Here is a 14,019-nt window from a genome sequence, read left to right on the forward strand (position 1 = left end):
CTGTCCCCTGCAACCCCTTCCCCTTTCTCCCGGAAGCCGAGACAGCTTATCAGCTTCCTTACCTTCTTGCATGTAGTGGAAGATCAATTCTGCGTGGTTTCTCTGGATCGCTGCCGCTGTGTAAGAACAGTGAATGGACTTTAGTAGGAAGTGTGAGTTACTCGAGAGCAACAGGTAGGGTTGGGTGGGATTATCCCTCTTTTTTCAGGTCATGTGAACAAGCCTGCAGTCTGATACATTGTCCCTGTTTAAATGCTGGCTTGTTGTAGAGCAGGAAGTAGCCTTTTGCTGGTGAGCAAGTTAAGAACATGAGACGAGCCCTGCCGAGTGAACCCAAAGGTCCATCACGTCCAGCAACAGGCATTCTGAGGTATACAGTCTCTGTATATGGAGGCTCCGCATAACCTCATGACTAACAGCTGCCAACAGATCACTCAAAACCCATGCATTTGTCTAGCCCTCTTAAAAATAAGTCAACAGCCATTGCCCCATCTTGTGGCGGGGAGCTCCACAAGCTGACTCGTAGGCCGCATTCACACGTAACGTGGAACTGCGGTGTCTTGCATTTGGGCATACAGGTTTGGCAACCTCTGGCCCCCTCAACTCTGGTTTCGTGTTATGTGCAAATGCGGCCATTGTGTGGTGAAGTTGGAACGAGTTCGAGTCTTACCTTTGGACCCGGGATGCCTTCCAGGAGGGGGTAAGTACTTCAGGGCGGAACGGCATTTGGGATCTGCAAAGCGACAGTGGGGTTTTTTTGAGCGAGTGAGCAGAACATGTCAAAACATTCACAGGGGATGAATGGAAGGAGAATGCAATCCTCACGGGCACGCCCACCGCCCTCTTGAAATCTTGGGCACAAAGCATCTCCAGGACACACATAGGGAGCTGGTGTTGGCCTCAGAGCTTCCCTCTCGAGCTTTAGTGTACAGGATAGTGCTGTGTGTACATCCATTAGAACCAGGGTTCCCGACTCCAGGTCCTCCGGTGCTGTTGGACTTCAACTCCCATCATCCCCATCACATGATGGGAGTTGTAGTCCAACTCTGACCGTGGCACGGGGTCCTGTTCACACTGGGCCTTCGCTTGGCATCTGAGTCCAAAGGACTCGCTCAACTGCTCAGGGTAGAAGCAGCTCAGCTAGGAGGCACTGTGATGTAGCAACCTCAGGCTGTAGATCTGGGTGCCGCTGAGGCACAATCTCACAGCCGACAGCTGGGTAGGTGGAGCAACCAGCCAGGCTCCAAACCCTGTGCATGCTCCAAAGAAAAAGGAAAGTTTCGGCAAAAATCCAGGGGGAGGAGAGGAAGTGATGAAGGTTGTTCTCACCCCCAGAGATCTCTGGGTAGGAGAGGGTTAACCCAGGAATCTCTGGTTGTCTGGGGCATCGAGAATCCTCCCAGCCCAGCAGCACCGAGTCTGGCTAGCCAAGATTAACTACCCAGGCTAAAAGTAAGGTAGGAGGGAAACAGAGCCCATCCTACCTCGCGTTCTGGCTGTCTGTCCCACCAACACTTTTAAACTGCTTCCAGGCGGCCGGCGGCCATGTTAACCATAAAGTTTTGAGGCTTGAGAGGCCAGGGAGAAGAGCTCTTTTGCTGTACTGAGGGCTGCCTCTTTGCTGCTCACGCAGTGCATTATGGGATACTGGAGGAGCCAGTTTGCTTCCCCCCTCCCAATCTCCACTATGGTGATCGCTCGTGCCGTTCGTGTGGGTGTGCGAGCGGCAGGGCCATGAACAGATTCTGGTCGTCTGGGAGCAGGAAGGTAGGATCCTGCCCTCCGTGTCTGTTTTGGGGAAGTAAGTGCCTATTCCACGCACCGCCGACGAAATCCCTCTCGGTGAAGAACAGAACGGCCTGTCTGAAGGCGATCTCGGGAGTCGATGACATCACGCTCCAAAGATCGCAGGCATCCCTCTTAGGTTTGGTGTCATGTGGCTTTAGCGTCTTCAGGGCCGCTGCAAGAGCCTCAAAGGCGCCGATCCGCCGCAGCACGCAAACGAGGGCGGGGCCAGACATCAGCACCTCGAGGCTCGTTTGCCAGGATTTATCTCCCACTTCGAAAGGCGTGATTTCCTTCGCCTGCACCCGAGTAAGGCAGGGCAGCCACTTGAGGGCCAGGAGCTCAAATCGTGGCTCCGATTCTTCGGAGACTGTCAAGAGAAACATGGCCGCCATTACCGCACCCTCTCGAGGGAAGTTCCCTCCTTGATATCTGACCACAGCAGCATTTGTCTAGCTTGCCAGGTGGAAATGAGGGGGTCGGGGCTAAAACGGCCTCTTCTGCTCACCTCCCTACACAAGTCACCCATGCTAACTGGGCCAAGAGGCTCCTTTGAAAGTGAGAGTTCTCTTATACTACAACAACTACCACTGTTTATATACAGGCTTTCAGCAAAGGTTTCCAAAACAGTTTACATAGAGTAGGCTTCCCCAAACTGCAGCCCTCCAGATGTTGCTGAACTACAACTCCCAGCATCCCTAGACACAATTTTTTGTGGCTGGGTATGCTGGAAGTTGTAGTTCAGCAACATCTGGAGGGCCGCAGTTTGGGGAAGCCTGACATAGAGAAACAATAAATAAATAAATAAGATGGCTCCCCATCCCCAAAGGGCTCACAATCTAAAAGAAACATAAGACAGACACTAGGAACAGTCACTGGAAGTCCTGGCTGAACGGAGATCTGAACTCGGGTCTCCCTGGTCCTAGTCCAGCACTCTAACCACTACACCACGCTGGCTCTTTTATACACTATAATTTGGTACATGGTTTAACTCCACATCCGAGATCTGGATTCTCTTTGTAAATAAGGCCACTAATTGTATACTTTTAATTTTGATATTTATTGGATAGGTTATTCAATCGTTAATGAACCAGAATGAAATGATAAGAGGGGATGGGGTGAAGAAGTGGAATCCAAGTTGATGTATTGGACAATGGTGAGATGTCATATTTGTTTTTTTGTTTTTTGTTTTTAATGTTTTCTTTTGTTTTGTTTCTTGGTTGTTTGGAAATTTAAAACAGATAGCTAGATAGCTAGATAGAGATAGAGATAGAGATAGAGACTGTGAGTTGGGACAGGGATCCTATCTTCATTCCTTTCATTACATATCCTGTGAAGTTTATTCTGTTGTTGAGCCAGCGTGGTGTAGTGGTTAGAGTGCTGGACTAGGACCGGGGAGACCCGAGTTCAAATCCCCATTCAGCCATGAAACTAGCTGGGTGACTCTGGGCCAGTCACTTCTCTCTCAGCCTAACCTACTTCACAGGGTTGTTGTGAAAGAGAAACTTAAGTATGTAGTACACCTCTCTGGGCTCCTTGGAGGAAGAGCGGGATATAAATGTAATAATAATAATAGTAATAATAATAATAATAATAAAAAAAGAGATTTATAACCATATCGGCAGACATTCTGCACAGTGTGAAGCGGGTGGTTCAGAACCTCGAGCCAGTTCGCACATCCCTAAATGTAGGGTATGATTTTCACACAGGAATGGGCTCTTACGTGCTCGCCAAGTGAAATGTAAGGTGGCATAGTCCTTGTGTTTGGACCATACCGCCTCATTGATGCCTTGGCCCTTAGACAGCCTTTGGGGATCATCCCTAGTGACAAGACTGGTCCTGTTTGGTTACTGAAATGTGTTTCAAAGGCAGAGTCCTTGCTCTGCTTAGGATTTAAAAGGGAGAAAAGGTTTCTGGGGGCTGATGTACGATTCCCCTACCTGAACGGAAAGAAAGGAACAAGCCCTACAGAGCAGCAGGCTACAATGGGCCTCTCGAGGTATGCTGAGAGCACAATCAGATGTAAGTGCTTTTGCACAGAAGCACACATAATTATAGGTTTTAGACCTTCTCTGGTAATGCTTCCCTTGGAAGGCGGATTAATTATAGATATAAAGTAGACTGTATCATCAGCCTGGCACACACAAGGAATGAATTCATGTTTGTGTTTGCAAATTGGGCTCGCTTTGAGTGCATCAGAAATTTGGGAGCCCAGTCCTTTTACATGGCACTGCAATCATCACGCACGCAGGTCCTCCTTAGATAAATTCCACCATGACTTCCGTAACAGGAAACTGAGCATCATGGAGCTCGCTCAGGATCTGTGATTCAGCCATGACCTCAGTGCACTTTGGTATAGGGCAGTGCTCTTCATTGTAAGGCCAGAGGGCCATGGCAGCCCCCATCAACCCACAAGTCCTGTTCACACAATGGTTTGAATCTTGGTTTAATGTGGGTTACTGACATTAGTGTTAATCCATTAATCCACTAATGACATCAGTGTTATCTGTTGTAAACTGCCCAGAGACGTAAGTTTGGGGCGGTATAAAATATGTAAATAATTAAATTAAATTAAATTAAATTAAATTAAATTAAAAATAAATCCAGACCACAGTGGGAATCTTGGACCATAAGTCACCTTGGCATGGGTCCAGTCACTTCAAAGTTGGTAACCCACATTAAACTGAGATTCAAATGATTGTGTGAACAGGCTTTAAGTGTGGCTCCTTGGCTCTCTGTTTATTGGGCCCATGTGAAGCTTTGGCCAAAGCTGAAGATTCTGCACAGTCCCCCTGGCACCATCCAGAGACGGCCGCCTCTCGTGCTGTGTCCTGCTCAGCATGGCAGGGGTCGGGCTCCTTTAAGGGGAAACGGAGCCCTCTGGAACCCCGGCGCCATCTTGGGAGGCCTGCACAGAGTCCTGGGAAGTGTCGCCCTCCCCAGCGCTTTCCTCCTAGAGCTCAGAGGAGAAGGCTCCGTCTCTCTTGAGGACCCTCCCAGCACTGAGAAATGCACAGCACTGTGCAGCAGTCAGCACAGTGGGAAATGGCTCTCGTGTTAAAGGTTTTTTGCCAATGTGGACTCTGTTTGAGAATTTGCAAAGATCACCGGCCATAGGAACATAGGAAGCTGCCATATACTGAGTCAGACCATTGGTCTATCTAGCTCAGTATTGTCTTCACAGACTGGCAGCAGCTTCTCCAAGGGTGCAGGCAGGAATCTCTCCCAGCCCTATCTTGGAGATGCTGCCAGGGAGGGAACATGGAGCCTTCTGCCTACCATTATCAAGATTTTCCTTCCCTTTACCCAGTCTTTCTCCTTAATACGTAGTCCTTATTCAGTCCTCCTCCTCCTCCTCCTCCTCCTCCTCCTCCTCCTCCTCCTCCTCCTATTTATATACTGCTTTTCAACCAAATTATCCAAAGCAGTGTAGATGAGGAAATAACAAACGAGAAGGTACCCTGTCTCCAAAAGGCTCACAATCTAAAAAGAATCAAGGTAGACACCAGCAGCAGCCACTGGAGGGATGCTGTGCTGGGGGTGGATAGGGCCAGTTGCTCTCCCTCTGCTAAATACAAGAGAATCACCATTTCAAAGGGGGCTTCTTTGCCCAGTTAGCAGATGAAGACTCCTAGCTGTGGAGGCCTGAAGCAGTGACCTACCTGGTGTCTGAGTTTCCTGCTTCCCGCAGCCAAGCGTAAGGATCTGGTGAAGGAAGCAGCCAGCACTCTTCATGGCTTCCTTGCCGGTCAGGGTCAACAAGACGATCTGTTCCATCTCAGGATCTGAGGCATACCTCCTGTGGCATGAAATATTCAGGGGGATGCTACCAGAATCTGGCACAGCACTAAAGCTGCCACCTAAAAAGGCGAGAAAAATCCTCAAACTAGAGAATCCAGAGGGAGCTGATGGACCTCAGGGGCATGGCTGCCGAGATCACTGTGTTTGTATCCAGATTTAAAGTGGATTCTTAGCCAAATGGACAAAAAGGCCAGTTCACACAGTTGACATTTGGGTAGGAGAAGCTTCCTATCCTAATTTTGGAGCTGGGCACAATCCTGATTTCCGATCATGTGCCAGTTAAAAGCAAGAGAGCCAGCGTGGACTAGGACTGGGGAGACCCAAGTTCAAAACCCCATTCAGCCGTGATCCTAGCTGGGTGACTCTGGGCCAGTCACTTCTCTGAAAAATCATCCTACCCAGCTGAGGTTTGACTGAGGATCAAGGTCCCCGCCTCTGACCTTGTTTTTAACGAGCAAGCATTGGGAGCACACAGCTCCTGAATTAGGGGAGGAAGCTGGGATTTAGTGCCTAAGCCCTCCACTGAGTGCATAGTACTGAGCCCTTGAAGCCTATTTGAAAACTGCACAGTTAGTGCAAAACGTGGCAGCTAGGGTTTTATCCTGAGCTGTCCACTGGGACCATATTATGCCCATTTTTAAAGAGCTACATTGGCTGCCAAGTTTTTCCAGGTCCAGTTCAAGGTGCTGGCTTTGACGTTTCAAGCCCTTAACGGTTTAGGCCCTGGATATCTGAAGGACTGCCTGCTCCCAAGGTTTCTGCCCACTTTGCAAACTCATCAGAGGGGGCTCTGCTCAGCGTGCCGATGATGAGAGAGGCTTGGCTGTCAGGCACACAGGACAGGGCCTTCTCTGTTGTGGCCCCCAGGCTTTGGAATGCTCTCCTGGTGGGCATCCGCTCCTGTTTTGATCACAGTTTTTAGAAAGCAAGTGAAATCTTCACTTTTTACCCAGGCTTTTAAATGAGCTCAGTTTTCTTGTTGCTGCTGCTGCTCTGTGTCGTGTTTTGCAGTTTTGTTATGTATGTCAATTACTTTCAATTAGATTTGTATTTTTAATATTCCAATGTAATATTATATTTGCATTGTTTTGTTTAATAGTTTTGCATTTTTAAAAAATGTATTGTAAGCCGCCTTGAGATTATTTTTATAATATAAAATAAATTGGGAAAGGAGAGCTGGTCTTGTGGTAGCATGCATGACTTGTCCCCTTAGCTAAGCAGGGACTGCCCTGGTTGCATATGAATGGGAGACTTGATGTGTGAGCACTGGAAGATCTTCCCCTCAGGGGATGGAGCTGCTCTGGGAAGAGCAGATGGTTCAAAGTTCTCTCCCTGGAAGCATCTCCAAGATAGGGCTGAGAGAGGCTCCTGCCTGCAGTCTGGGAGAAGATGCTGCCAGTTTGGGGAGGCAATACGGAGCTAGATGGGCCGAGGGTCTGACTCGGCATATGGCCGCTTCCTATGTTCCTAAATCAATAAAATAGGAGAGGCAAGCACTGAACCTGGAACTTCATGGATTTGCCACTCTGCTCCACAAGCTCCCTTGCTACCTTTAGAATCTTAATACTTAATAGGCAGGATCTTAGTTTATCCACTGCCGCGACGCACCCAGAGAATGTAGCGCGGTCTCAGTATAAGAAACTGCATGAAAGCACAGATCCAATTCTGGTTTGACACTGGAGTTCAAATTGCTTTGGATTTCCCCCAAGAAGCCTTTCTCTGCTAGTCCGTTCATCAGACCTAGGATAAAAAACACAGAAGCAAAGAGTGGAGAATGCAAGGAAGATGGTGGCATCTATTTATGGCACAATGTAACAGAATGGATCGTATTTCTAGCTCCCCATTACAGAACTGCCATGGTGCATCACAGCACATGTACAACAGATCTAGTTGTCGTCATCACATAAATGTTCAGCAGTCATAGCAGACTTCTAGTCGTGGCAAACCACACAGGTGGACGGGCCATTGCTTTTAGCAGGGAGATACCTGCCTATCAGAAGGCTGGTTCTCATAGGACAGAACTGCTCAGCTTTGGCCTTCCTGCAGATGTTGGCCTACATCTCCCATAATCCCTGGCTATTGACCACTGTGGCTGGGGATTGTGGGAGTTGTAGTCCAAAACCAGCTGGGGTGGGGGGCAAAGTTGAGCAGGCCTGTCATTGGATGTTTTTCAGGCATGAGATGGTTCCCAAAGTTACTCTGCAGTCTTCATAAGCATAGAACAGTCTGAATGTACAAAGATGGGGCTGTAACTCAGTGACTTTTGTCAAACGTGTCTTAACTGTAGTGCAGTCTTCCTCAGTGGCAATCATTCAAAAGATTTCCTCTCTCCCACTTGGGCATTTCTCTCCCTTCATAGGGATTGAGCTCACAGTTCCTTGTCCCTCCCTGAAGAAATATTTGAACGATTCTTCCACCGCCTCTTTCTTACGCAAGGATAAAAATACCATCCACCAGATGTTACAAGTTAAAACAAAACCAGTTTCGATGTCAAATACACCATCCTCGGTTGCTTACATAAGCCAAATATCCAAGCAGTTCTTAAATTCCTTTCTCTCGAGAGAAGTGGCAGGTAGGGAAGAGAAGAGGGAGAGCAGCGTATCAGCGGCAACCTGTTAGCGATTAAGGATATGTGAACAATTGGGTGAACAAGGCCGTTACCTTTCAGCAGGGCAGGGACATGGTGGCTGGAATTTTCCTTTCGCAGCACCAAAGCGAGGCAATGGGTGTGTGGCTGAACCGGAAGGTTGTCCCCTGAGAAGCTTCTCTCAGGTGGCCGTGAAGTCCTGCTGGGACAAAATATGGCCACCTGCAATGACACAAGCCAGCAATTTCAAATGTCAGTGACTCACCTCCCCAGTTATCAAGGTAACCGAAAAGTACTGAGCACCCCAATATCGACTGGATATCTGCACATTCAAGTGCTTGCAGATGGGGAACATCCTCACAGGTGTACAGGGATAATGGAGAAGTCAGGGCAGTGGGGGACAAATGTCCCTGGGAAGCAGGGGGTCTGGGGCAGTGTTTCCTCTAACAGGGATTCCCACATTCTGTTGACTAAGGTAAAGTAAGTTGTGCCGTCGAGTCCGTGTCGACTCCTGGCAACCACAGAGCCGTATGGTTTTCTTTGGTAGAATACAGGAGGGGTTTACCATTGCCATCTCCCACACAGTATGAGGAGATGCCTTTCAGCACTACAACTCCCATAATCCCCAGCCAAAGGCCATGGCAGCTGGGGATTCTGGGAGTTGTAGTCAACAACATCTGGGAATCCTTGTTAGAGGGAACACTGGTCTGGGGGCCACCAAGGCATCCGTCACCCCATTCCAGGGTCTCCACTCCTTGTCCCTTTTTCTAAGCAGGATCTGCCCTAGTTTGCATTTGGATGGAAATATGAGTGCTGTGTACTTTCAGATATTCTCTTTAGGGGATGGGGCCGCAGCTCAGTGGTAGAGCATCTGCTTGGCCTGCAGAAGGTCACAGGTTCAGTCCCTGGCAGCATCTCCAGGGGAAGATTCCTGCCTGAAACCTTGGAGAGCCACTGCCAGTCAGAGTAGCCAGTCCCAAGCTATCCTATCTCCTTACGACCTCACTGCTTCACCTCACCCTATGATGCAACCAGGTGGGACGGCCGCTGATGAATTCTGCTCTGGGAGCGATTGGCGAAATGGCAGTTATGTGCATGGAGTCAGTTAACCAAGTTCCCAGAGCAGTTTATTTACCTAGGGCCGGTCCTTAGATCTGGCTCAGCGATCATCGTTAACCCTTTAACTACAATTGCCCAGGTCGTGAGAACAAGCCCAAAGGGAAGTCATCATTAGGTTCACTTTTAAGGGAAGATATGGCTCTCCTCTTTGGGGGTGGGGGTCTAACTTGTAATATTGCAAATGGAGACCCTAACCCTTGAGATGGATCCCAGATTGTCGGTGACAAGCCTGTAGACAGTTAAAGCCTCCCGTGGGATGAGAAGGCAATTTGGTTTGGCAACCTCTCCCTGCGTCACCGAGGGGCAACTTCCTGACAAAACGACGTAAATACTGTGATGAATCACTGCAGTGAATCATTGCCTTAATGACAAGGACTATTTCTGGAACTGTCCGGATACAGATTCAGGTGCCAAGAAATAGCCCCACATTCTGAGTCCCGGTTTTCGGCCGCGCACGAGTAACCTACTCTGCTAAGCACCAGCTGGGTAGAAAGTTTTTTCCTCCGACTTAGTTCAAAAGTGGGGGATGGAATCTGGGTAAGGCCTGCAAGTTGCTCACTCCACCCAGCTGATGCTTAGGAGATGGTCATGCTCTCCACCACCTTGCTTTTTACTTGCACGTGGCCGAAAATCGGGGGCACACAGAGCTCCCAAAGCTGGGTAAGATGCTTGTCCTGCCTAGTGAACAGGCCTCCAGCCTTTGCAAATGTGTTAGGGAAAGGAGGACTTCCCGGCTGAGAAACACCTAGAAGGGCTGATCAGCATCTTGATGTTGGCCTTCTTCTCACTGAGGTGATAAATCTGGGTCTGGACTGTACCTTTTTAGGTGGCTGGTAAGGGCTGCTTTGATTCAGTGCCCCGCCTCCAGGACAATACGAACTGAGCAAAGAGGCACCTTTTCAAAAGCGGCGATTCTCTTTATATTGAGCAGGGGGAGAGCAACTGGCCCTATCCCTCCCCAGCACAGCATCCCTCCGGTGGCTGTTGCTGGGGTCTGTCTTGTTTCCTCTTCCGACTGTGAGCCCTTTGGGGACAGGGAGCCATTTTATTTATTTATATCTATGTAAGCGGCTTTGGAAAGCGGTATATACATATTCGCCGTGGTCATTGTACCAAACCACTACCAGTGGGACTTCGCAGAGTCCAACCCCATCCAGGGGATCCTGATCCCAGCCTCCCTGACTCCTTTGGACCCTGCCACATGCCTGCCTACTCTTCCATACGCTTGACCATAACGTTCTCAGTATCAGACAAGGTGGCGCGCATTATGGTTGTTCACATGACCAGAGTGAAGCAGGCTGGTGAGGGGATCCTACCTGCCTCCCCCCAGAAGATCCGAGCCTCTTCTGGGCTTTGCAACACACGTGCCCACATGACCGATGCTGCAGCAGACCTGGTGGTAATTGGGAGCAGGGGAGGGGGGAAGGAAGCCGGACCACCAGGTATTCCACAACCCACCATGCGAGCCGCGTGGTGAACTGGGAAACCTCCCTGCTGCCAAGTCCCCCACACACGCTCTATAGTCAAGATGGCTGATGACCACCCGACCACCAGCATGACCGGCGAGTGAGGTACGAGGTGCACGCTTTTAATCCTACCTCACTATAAGCCTGGGTTTTAAATCAGGGCTACCTGAGAGAGGCTCAGCAAGATTGGGGGCAATCCTGGGGTTTCACACGACCAGCCCTACCTGTCCTAGCCCTGTCCTACCTGGTTGTGAGAATGACCTTATGATGTGTTTCAGCACCTGTCCACACAGACCACAGAGATCTGCTTCTTTGGCTCCTTTGTGGCACAGTTTTCAGTAGCAAATTGTGAACGTCGGTGGCGGGAAATGCAACACCCTCTAGCGCATGTAGCTGTAATACAGGGCCTCTGTTTAACATCCCTCACACCTGCAGTGATAAAGCTCCTTCTACCCTCAAAGGGAACAAGCTTCATGTTACATTTACATTAGGATGATGGGAGTAGGGAGCTGTGCTGTGGTCACAGCCGAGGAGATATGCAGGAGTAGGAACAGGACAGCAGCGGACCAGGAAGGCCATCATAAGAACATAACAACAGCCCTGCTGGATCAGGCCCAAGGCCCATAGAGTCCAGCATCCTGTTCCACACACTGGCCCACCAGATGCCACTGGGAGCCTACAGGCAGGAGATGAAGGCGTGCCCTCTCTCCTGCAGTTACTCCCCTGCAACTGGTACTCAGAGGCATCCTGCCTTTGAGGCTGGAGATGGCCTATAGCCCTCCAGCTAGTAGCCATTGATAGACCTCTCCTCCATGAAGTGATCCAAACCCCTCTTCAAGCCATCCAGGTTGTTGGCTGTCACCACATCTCGTGGCAGAGAATCCCACATGATGCGTTGTGTGAAAAAGTACTTCCGTTGGTTGGTCCGAGATTTCATGCCAATCAATTTCATGGGATGACCCCTGCTTCTAGTGTTATGGGAGAGGGAGAAGAATTTCTCCCTATGCACTTTCGCATCAGATTTGGGTCAGAGTCACTGCTACAGAAAAGCAGGGTCTTTATTACCTGACTTGCTGGAATACGGAGCAGGAGAGCTTGCCTGGGGGACAGCCTCAGCTGCTTGGTTCCTTGTAGAGCAAATCCTCTCTGAGTGCAGACAGAAATCACAAGGCCGTAAGTATGAGGAGGCACCGCTGGGGAAGCCACCAAAATAACATCTCCTGGGGAATAAGCACACAGAGGGCATCATATTGACTGTGGACTGATACAGACATGAAATGGAGCCGTGCCCCCTCCTCACCCTGGCTTGTGTGTGAGTCAGGAAAACTCTATTTCCTACTTCAAGGGTTCCCAGCCAATGGTACACCAGGTGTTGATGAACTACAACTCCCATCATCCCTAGGCACAATAAATTGTATCTGGGGGGTGATGGGAGCTGTAGTTTAGCAACTTTGAGCCAGCTGGGATGGTTGGGGCCATCTAGAGGGACGAATGCTCATGGTGAGTTTTGACAAAATCTGCACCCCTAGAGATGGAAAAGAAGTGATAGCATTGCAAGACCTTCAGCGTTCAGAGTGCTATTGTGCTTTTATGGTCCTGACCATCGGGCCTGCAGTGGCCACATTTGCAATGAAGCTTTAAATGCTTATAACAGTTTTTAAAGCACAAAGCAACAATTCTCACGATCAGTAGAAAGTGGGCTAAGGGGGCCTAGCTCGCTTTCTACTGATTGTTGGAACTACCGGGCTTGCGAGCAAGCCTGGTGGTTCCAAAGTGGTTAGGCTGCCTAATTCCCCCTCTCCTTAAACGAGGTTAACGGAGCAAGCGCTATGACCAGAGAGTTCTCTCCACCAGAAGTTCTTCTCACTGATCATGAGAAGAGCCATTATCTGTAGTGCTCCTATAGGAAGGCCCTACCCAGTGAAGACCTAGTTTTTCCCTTTGGGAAGCAGGAGAGCATCTTCTATTTGAAGAGCAAACCTGGTGTATGTCTTCCAGAGTCCAAATGGGCCACAATGAAATCCATTTCCATTGCCCACCTTACAAATTCATCATCTGGGCCTGTGACAAGATGGGCGATAGGGAAATTTGATGTGTTCTGTTGGGAACAGCTTGTTGCTGTTCTCTCACAAACATACAGCCTTTGCCAAAGGACAAGTGAATAGAATGCCAGAGCTGATATATAAAAATAAACCAGCGCATCTCATGAGCTGAGCTTTCCCCGCCTTTCCTCTTACGTCCTAACATGCATGTCCTGGCCGCAGCGTGAAGGACAGTGCTGCAATGAAGGAACCTGTATCCCTGCTGGAAGATTTGCTTCACATGAACAACCTTTGGTGGTGGAAACGAGGGTCGCTGATGACACAGCCGATGTTGAATCCTGGAAGTCACTCTTTGCTTGATCAGCATCTCCTCGAAGAGACAAAGGCCTAGGAAATGCAAATGTGGGGAAAACAGAAATATGTAGAAAGACAAACACAAGATGCAGTTGTGATCTGAAATTCATAGGAACATAGGAAGCTGCCATATACTGAGTCAGACCATAGGTCCATCTAGCTCAGTATTGTCTACACAGACTGGCAGCGGCTTCTCCAAGGTTGCAGGCCGGAGTCTCTCTCAGCTCTAGCTTGGAGATGCTGCCAGGGAGGGAACTTGGAACCTTCTGCTCTTCCCAGGGTGGCTCCATCCTCTAAGTGGAATATCTTCCAGTGCTCACACATCATGTCTCCCATTCATATGCAACCAGGGCGGAGCCAGGTTAGCTAAGGAGACAAGTCATGCTTGCTACCACATGACCAGCTCTCCTCCAGATCCCAATTCAGGTGGGATCGCCATGCACACTTGTGTCCCAGGATCCCCTCTGACAGGGATTCCCAGATGTTGTTGACTACAACTCCCATAATCCCCAAGCAAAGGCTATTGCAGCTGGGGATGCTGGGAGTTGTAGTCAACAACATCTGGGAATCCCTGCTAGTACCCTTAGGGATACTTGGAGGGCTCCCAGGGGCTACTCAGAGCCATCTGAGGAATGGTGGCTTGAAGCCAACACATCCTCAGAACTGTGTGCCCTGTAGAAGGGGAGGGCACACATAATCCTCTCCTCTGCTCTTGATTGGCTGGCTATGTGCTGAAGCTCAGCATGCTCCTCCCCTCAGCCTGACTGACAGGCTTCAGAAAATTAGCACTGAGTACTCCCATTGAAATGAATAGTAAGACTGCTTATGCGTAACTTAGTGTGGTTGTGAGCCAGAGGCTGAGTGT

The 14,019-nt window shown here is 49.4% G+C and overlaps 1 protein-coding gene across 8 annotated transcripts in view; it reads right to left on the reverse strand.

Annotated features, from left to right (window-relative positions):
• Nucleotides 1-14,019, reverse strand: part of LOC128336298 (dynein axonemal assembly factor 8-like) — a 93,438-nt gene that overhangs the window by 29,216 nt on the left and 50,203 nt on the right. For 5 of the 8 annotated variants that reach the window (XM_053275661.1, XM_053275658.1, XM_053275659.1 and 2 more), the window contains 8 exons: nt 13,090-13,187; nt 11,824-11,978; nt 8,248-8,395; nt 7,195-7,326; nt 5,448-5,645; nt 1,823-2,155; nt 671-733; nt 63-116 (listed from right to left, as the gene is read on the reverse strand). In XM_053275661.1, coding sequence (XP_053131636.1) covers nt 63-116; nt 671-733; nt 1,823-2,155; nt 5,448-5,645; nt 7,195-7,326; nt 8,248-8,395; nt 11,824-11,978; nt 13,090-13,187 — 1,181 coding nt within the window. The remainder of the gene's footprint in view (nt 1-62; nt 117-670; nt 734-1,822; nt 2,156-5,447; nt 5,646-7,194; nt 7,327-8,247; nt 8,396-11,823; nt 11,979-13,089; nt 13,188-14,019) is intronic. The other 3 variants (XM_053275660.1, XM_053275662.1, XM_053275663.1) reach the window with 3 other exon arrangements.

Source organism: Hemicordylus capensis, chromosome 13 (assembly GCF_027244095.1).
Source record: "Hemicordylus capensis ecotype Gifberg chromosome 13, rHemCap1.1.pri, whole genome shotgun sequence".
Classification (NCBI taxonomy): domain Eukaryota; kingdom Metazoa; phylum Chordata; class Lepidosauria; order Squamata; family Cordylidae; genus Hemicordylus; species Hemicordylus capensis.